Below are 8246 nucleotides of genomic sequence, written 5' to 3' on the forward strand. Positions count from 1 at the left end.
TATATATCACTCTTCGATTCATAGTTAATATTATAGACAATTATACTAAAGATGTGAGGCAGCCACATCAATATCCAGTAGCTGCTAATTTCCATTTCCTCCCGTGTAATTTTCTTGTGTGACATTTTGTATTATTCTATACTCGCTGCTTAGTATGTCCCAAAGAAATTGTCTTATCCAACGTCATAAAATTACACATACACTATAGTTGCATTTAGTTTGTATTCAACACTTGTTTCCGACCTGCTTTGAAATAGTTAAGAGAAGGCTATTTTTTTGGGACAAACTGGGAGATTAATTAATCTCTAGGGATTATCTGATGTATTGACCTTTTTACTTCCAAAATGCTTGCTTTCCTTCCACATATATTCTCTTTTACCTGAAAAAAAAAAAGAATATGAAGAGTTATTTCACTGTTATAGCATTTTAAATTAAACTGACAATGCACAAAACTTTACATTATCAATGTATATATAAAAGTTAATTCTATTAGAAAAATATTGTCATATATGTATGTATTTTCGTTTTTGTCAAAAATATAAAGTCATCCAAGAATTAATGTAATTTTGCCATACCTTAGCTCTTAACTCAGCCAAGAAGACGCCATTATTAAGAGCTGATTGAATGGCTACAACTTCCACTTTGAGTTCCCTTAGCATCTGCATTACATTTAACAGCAACCCCTCTTTGTACGGACACCGGAGCTCCACCAATGCATCGCTTTCGATAATTGATACTTGTACTTGCACAACCTCCTCATTTTCCGTCGTTGACGGTGGGGACGCCGTTATCGTTGCCTGCCCTCCACCAACACTTCCATCTACCGTATTCATTCTCCTCTTACCCCTTCCTTGCAACACCTTCACTGTAGCTGTGCCACCTTTTTTATCTTTTGTCACGTCCAAAATTTAAAGTCAGGAAAGTTTAACTAGTAGGATCTATTATATATTTGTGTGATTTTGTTAATTGACTTGATTATGGTTTTCAAATTGCTGGCACATTAAAAATATTTACTAGTACATTTTTGTAGTACACCCTCCATATTCTCTTTTTTTGGTTCTCCCTTTTATCCGCACTTCTGATAGACCTTTTTTTTATATGACTTGTTGCCTTCAATTTGCGACTTGCAATTCACATGTCAAACAGAAAATGCTTTCAAAAAACTTAATGAGGCATCTCAGCGAAAGTTAGAAAGGGTCGAAGATAAAAATATATTTTTACTGTCCTGGTGGGCTAGTTTTTAGGAACTAACAAATGGGGTAATGCTAACTTACTACTATTACGTACTAGATTGACATAACTCAAATACAAGGGTTAAAATAATTAATTTTTGGTATGAAGTCTATAGATTCTTCAAGTTTTCAAAATAAAATTTACATAAATTACCTAAAAATTACTACTATTGTAAGTCATAATAGTTAATATATGTTTAAATATTTTAAAAAGCATGGTACAGAAAATTTCTTGTAAGTTGAAATAAATAGTAATGTCCCACATAAATTGAACAATATACTATTATATGTGTGAAATTTAATGTGCAGAGGTCGTAGTATATATTAACAGTGTAAAAAAAAAAAATGTACCTGCATCTCTGGAGTGCTCCGTGTCGCGAGCACGAGCTTCAAGATCCTGAACTTTCTTACGTAACTGCTTGACATACTCTATGGTGTCACCCAAAATGGAGGCTTTGTCCATTTTCGTTACAAAAGGTACAAGAGACCTTAATATGATAAAACGCTCATTTAGCTTCTCTCTACGACGTCGTTCTGCAAGTACATGGTTTCCACTTGGCTCTTCTTGCGACGTTATACTACAGCCTTTGCGAAAGCGAGAAGCAGTACTGGAGGAATCAACAGTGGCGACGTCACGTGACTTTGGAGAAGCTTCAGATTGGTATTTAGTGTGAAGAAATGGGACAGTGAAGAGTATGCTTTTGAGCAGCCACTGGGAGGCGCCGCCACCGTCGACAAGTGAGTCGTCGTGGCGGCAGTGGGCGGGATTCGGGCTGCAGACGGTGGTGCTAGGGCACAATGTGAAGGCAGATTGGGCCGAGTCATGAGAAATACAGCCCATTGTTGTAGAGGAAAATTTGGAGCTTCGGTGTTCGAGAATGGTTGACACTGTTTGAGAATAGTGTGTGTCTTCTTGTGATAATTCATCATAACTAGAGCCACCTGTAGTTGCAAATTTGTGAGTGTAATATTGAAGTAGGAAATCTACTAGGTTAAAATAGTAAAAAGATGTACACTATTAATATGGATTAGTTAGATTTAATTTTGATACTATGTTACACTGCTAGGAATTGTTTGGTTAGTGTAAAATCCAGCCTTATTACTATGATGTCTATTACTAGCTACTATTATTTGTTTTTTCATAAATAAATTCTGCATAAATTATGAGAAATTTTATGTACCAGTATAATTCTATGCAAACTGAAATGTAGAATAAGTTAGATTTAATTTTAAGTCATGTATTTCTAAGACTCGTGCACATTCTTATTCAAAAATTAGACCATATAAAATGATATATAGATTCCTATATGCATGTGCTTATTAACCTGAATAACGAAAGAAATGCACCTAACAGTGTATATCTATACCAAATCCTATGTGGGTAAGAAAATGGCAACTAAACAATATAATCCTTATGTCCTAATTTATGTATGTACGATATTTTTTTATTTGTCCCGTAAAAGAATGATACACTTAATATAACTTTAAACTTCTTATTTTACTCTTAATAAGATAGCTTATAGCTACACAATTATTTATAGCTTATATTAGATTACAAATTTTAAAAGTCTTTGTTTCTTTCTTTTTTAACTTTCATCCAAACAATATCACATAAATTGAGACGGATTAAATATAATGGATGTTGAGTTTTATAAATGTATTGTAACTCCCGATGCATCTTACCAAAAAGGCTCTTTAAGGGTTGTTTCGTTTGTGAACAAGTTAATCAAAGTTTATAATATAGGAATTTTAAAAATAACAGGATTATTTAGCGAATATATTTTTATTGGTTTATATTTGGTCCATTCAACTAAAAATATGATATACGGGATATAATATAAAGCATATTGTTTTTGCTTTTACTAGATAAGCATAGATAAATTCTTATTTTCAATTTAAACTTAGTTTTGTAAAAAGACTTTGAGGATGGCTTTTGGGATCAGGGCAAATGCTTCCATTTATTGTTTTATTGGGGATTAATCACAACGTAATTATTATCTGACATAGAATGTGAAATAAAAATAATACCATAATTGTAATACAAATAAGTAAGAAAATATCACTAGCACAAACCTAAGGTACCCTAATGCTTATTGGCAAAGTACATGGACCTCAATTTTACCTCAATTTACTCCGACCTCTGAGACAGGAAAATATGGCCTACCCCTCTAAGCCAAACTGCCAAAATTGGATTTTCAACTTTTACATTGAAAAGAAGACTATTTTCTTCTTCTTGGAATTACTAAGTACTATAATTTAAGCTCAAATACATGTAAAATTCCGTAATATAGGGCGTAATGTGTAAGTGTTTTTTATTTTAAAATACAAAAGATGTATGAACAATTAAATCAATAGGAGTGTTTAGTGTAATTTACTCATAATACTCCCTCAGGTTTTATAACAGCATTCTTTAATTATTAGTTCGTTTAATAAAAGAAGGACATATTTTTATGTTTAAGCTTCAATATTATTCTTAGTGAGAAGATTTTATAATTACATAAATGTTATAGTATGTTTAAGAATACAAATTTTATAAGTCTTATAGCTACAGAATGTTACATCATGTGTTTAATGCGGTTAGTTTTAAAAGTTTATGTATTTTTTTCTTAAATTTCGTATTGGAGTACCTGGTAATTGTTGAAGGTCTTGGAAGTGCGGCCAGCTAATGGCGGTCTCGGCTTTGAAAGAGTCAGCTTGGCGCTGGTAGTCATGAGCCGTGTTTCCAGCGCCAACCAAATGAAAATCAGAGTCCATATTATCAGAGTCATCATCGGGCGAGCCGAGCTGTATAGCCTCGGACACATCAAGCTGCATGAGTTCACTAGCCTCAACGGCAATAGGATTAGCCGCGCTTTGAATCGCTATACTATCCGAGTCCAACTCGGCTTCATCATCATCTTCTTCTTCTTCCTCCTCCTCATCTTCTTCGCCGGCAGCTCCGCCATCTTGATGCGCAATATCAACATTAGCAGATGGCGAAGTATTGCCGGAGTAAAAATGTGGCTCGGAAAAGGTGGTGGGATTGGAAGTGGAGTGCTCAGATAAGGCTGGCTTTGGTAGCTGAGGTTGTTGTTGCTCAGTGAAAAAGCTCTTTACATGGTTTATGAATCCAATCTCTTCTTGAACCTATATATATATATATATATGTTGTTCATCACGTCTTGGATATGTACAAAAATATTTCACAGGTTAAACTTCATTGATATATATGGACCTAAATTCTTTACATTAAATTACTGCAAATTATATTAACGTAAATATATTGAGCTTTTGTTTTCTGTTTTACCCTTTCTGTAGTTCCCAGTTCCAGTACACCATCCAAGAGAGGAATACCAACGACCGTCTGCATACATACATTGTGAACAATGATAAAGTATTAATTAGGAAAAAGAATACAGAGTATTTTTCTTATTCCCTTCGTTCTTTTTACTTGTCCGGTTTCTATTTTGTAATCCCTTTAAGAATGTTTATTTTACTAAATTATCTTTATTAGTGGTACTTTAAAAATCTAAATTTGATTACCCCAGTTAGTTTGGAAAATGGTTATTTAATGATAAATGTAAAATTAGAAGGAAATAAATTAATTTTTATTGATTACCAAAGTGAACAAGTAAATTAATATGTGAAAGGGTCTGTTATTACCTGTATGCGGGCGCTCTAGTAGGCATGTCAGTTACCGTCAAGAAACAAGAAGAAAATAACCAGTTAATTAAATTGCTGGAAGAGAGAAAAATAACAGTAGTTTATTATCTTGAGGCACAATTCCTAAAGTAATTAATTTAAGCTGTAACCTCTAAAAGTTAATTAAGAAGCAACGTCAATTAAATTAGCATCAAATGTGCTATATATATTCAATACTGAAGAGTCAAAAAGATGGTTGTATATACCTTGGCAAGAATAGCTCTACAGAAGACTTTGCTATCAACCTCGTTTGCGCCCATGATCCATATGTGATGTTTCTTCGAATAAGCCTTGCCAGGTAATCTTTTTTTATTTTTTTCATGAAATAATAATGGTCAGAACTCAGAGATAATGTTTACAATTTAAGTATTCACCTATACAGGTAATACATGCAAAATCTGTGCTTATGCACGTGGAGAAAATTAAAGGGAATCATATTTGAGGAACATACACCTACTATATTTACTGCACGAAACTGCTGATCCTTAATTACACCAAAGGTACAATGACATGACACTAATCACTATGTGAATGAATGTCCTAGCTAGATATTTACTAGCCATCAGTTCTTGGAATGAGAATTACTGTCCCTTGGTACTAACAAGCATCAAATATCGGAGTAGTTCTCATCATGTTTTGATGAGCATAAAACTTAAGAAATAAATGAATATACTGAAATATAAGTGATTTTAAGATTATATCGTTTAAATTTGTAATCTTGAGACAATCAATACGTTTTTTGTGGTTATAGAAGTTTTTTTCATTAAGACCAAAAACAAAAGTTCTAAGTTAAATATTTTTAAATTTAAAAATTGATCATTCTTTTTTGAACATGCTAAAAAAGAAAATGAGTATATAAACTAGAATGGTGGGAGTAACACGGTACTTAAAGCTTAGAAATCAAGCAAGCATACTCTAAGAATAGAGTAAAAATAGTTCAAATTCTGAATCCGCTTTAACCGTGCCTAAATCTTTCTTTCTTTTTCTTCTATTTTTTTTTTCCTCCGATTCATAATTTCTTTTTGAGATTCGTTTAGGTGGGGCGGCGACACATTGACAATATATAATGCCAAAAAAACATACGTATACAGTTACTATTTTGTCCTACTATATGCGTATTGCAAAAGACAATATTAAACAAAGAAAAAAAGAAGACACAGTTAAACAATAATTTCTTCAGTAATAGTAACAATTTTTCTAAATTGTTATTCCCAGTATTCCTAAAGCGATAAACAACCCATTAATATAGCAAATTGAATTATTCCCTCAACAAGGAAGAAAAGCAAGCATTAAAGTTACCAAACATCTTATTTTATCAGCACATTTAATAATCTTTAGCAAACAGACTTGAAAGAGTTTCTATCAATATATATGGTTTCTCATCAATCTATTAATTACTTAGGGAAGTCAAAGTTGAAGTTGCTTCTTTTGTGTATTCTCGCTTTTATTTCGATGTAACAACCCTCATACTCTCTCCAATTAATTACTAGTACTACTTGGATATCGTGTGCTCACACTAGTAAAAAGGTCTACTAACGCTAGGAAGTTGTTATACTAATTCTTTGTCGGGATGAAAATAGAGAGTAGTTTGCACTTTGCAATTTGGAAGAAGAGGGTTATTTATCCCATAAATTTCTTTTGGGTATAACTTCGGTATATGCTCAATTTTACATTATCAAATCACTTAAAAGATCAGAGTTTAAGTTTTGTTTACTTGTAGTGTACAAATTTTTTGCACCATTTATTAGATTAAGTTGACCTACATACCTTTTGATTTTGCCTAATAATCCTAATAAAATAACTCAAAAAATAAAGACTTATTATAATTACCAGCTAAATTGCAAACTTTTGTTTTCATATTAGTATATCTAACTTAAATTGAAAAAGTAACTACTGATAAAATAAACGTCCCTAATAAGTAGGTTTAGTAACATGAAAATTATAAGATAGGTAAACGGTACAACATGATAAGTATATCCTAGTAATTAATTATTTGACAAAGAAAAGAATGATATGGTAAGGAACTTACCCGATGCCAGGAGGAAAAGAGAAAGAAACACACATGAGATAAAACCACTCGGACTCCGTCAAGTCCTCCGGTGACAAAGCTGCCGACGGCCTTCTCGCTGGCTGATTTGACTCGCCGGCGGAAAGTGATTCGTAAAGTTCTCTAAGCTGTTGGCTTCTGTGAAGAGAAGCTTCCTCAGCGCTAACTTCCATTGGCTGCACTGTCTTTCTAGTCTTTATAGCCCCATTGTAATATCCATCTCTCCACACTAACGCCCTATGAAACAGTAAAATACATTTCCATATAATATATTGTATTAAGTACTTATCATGTTTTGAAATTGAAAGTGCAATAAAAATTTAGACTAGGGAAATAATCTGTATTCAATGATAGTGGCCGATTCCACCTTGAGTTCTCGAGTTCCCAATGTAAAATAAAAATAGAGTTAGATATATATTTTATCACAATCAACTGTCCTTCCTTAAAAAAATCTAAATTCCGAATCCTCCTTTTTGTTCATTAAGATGATTTTTGATATGAAAGAAAGACATACCCTTGTAAGGACTTAATTTGTTTTCCACCCGTATATTGAAAATGAAAAGTACGTGCGATACAAGTTAGACAAAAGGAACATCTTTTTATTTAATGACAGTGGCGGATTCAATCATGAGTTCAGTAGAATTTAGGTAAAAAATAAATATAAACAGAATTAGATATACATATTTCAAAATTCAGTATTCAACTCAGTATTTTCGATATCGCCACTATTCAACAAAATGATCGGAAGAAAAACGTACCCTTGTTGGGGACATAATTGCCAGAAAAGAGTATATGTCCATTGAACCGATTGCACTGCCTTCTGCAACATGGTTTTCATCTGGCTGTTAGGCGGTATCTCCGTCATTGTATATGCAAAGGATGTACACCATAGACAAAAAAATAGCTGACCAAAAAATTATCAGAGAGAAAGAGATAAAGATAATTTTTTGGAATTTGTAAAGAAGAAATGATTACTTGTTTGTTTGAAGAGGAGTAAGGGTTTGACGGTGGTTGATTTTGACTGGTTGGTGACTACCAGATGGTTAAGGGCTTAAAGTTCTGTGAATCATGACATGTTTTGTAATTAAGCATATATATATATTGCTATTTACTACTATTAGATTTTGTAACCATTGTAAGGTACGTTCCCTAGCGAGTCAGATTTAGTAAGAGACGAGACGAGACGAGACGAGGGTAGGAGGAATGAATGGGCGTTGGATTTTGAAGTGGTCCATTGGTTATTATACTATTATTAGAATGATATATTAAACTACTAGTAATTCTTT

The 8246-nt window shown here is 32.9% G+C and overlaps 1 protein-coding gene across 1 annotated transcript; it reads right to left on the reverse strand.

The window, feature by feature from the left end:
• Positions 1 to 298: 298 nt before the first annotated feature.
• On the reverse strand, positions 299 to 7825 carry LOC107771685 (basic helix-loop-helix protein A-like). Its single transcript, NM_001325113.1, is given in 9 exon segments — positions 299 to 379; positions 576 to 889; positions 1584 to 2174; positions 3860 to 4358; positions 4519 to 4575; positions 4875 to 4889; positions 5120 to 5216; positions 6943 to 7197; positions 7719 to 7825. Coding segments are annotated over 9 exon segments (2016 nt in total).
• Between the last annotated feature and the right edge of the window lie 421 nt (positions 7826 to 8246).

This window comes from Nicotiana tabacum, chromosome 22, assembly GCF_000715075.1.
Source record: "Nicotiana tabacum cultivar K326 chromosome 22, ASM71507v2, whole genome shotgun sequence".
In the NCBI taxonomy this organism is placed as follows: Eukaryota; Viridiplantae; Streptophyta; class Magnoliopsida; order Solanales; family Solanaceae; genus Nicotiana; species Nicotiana tabacum.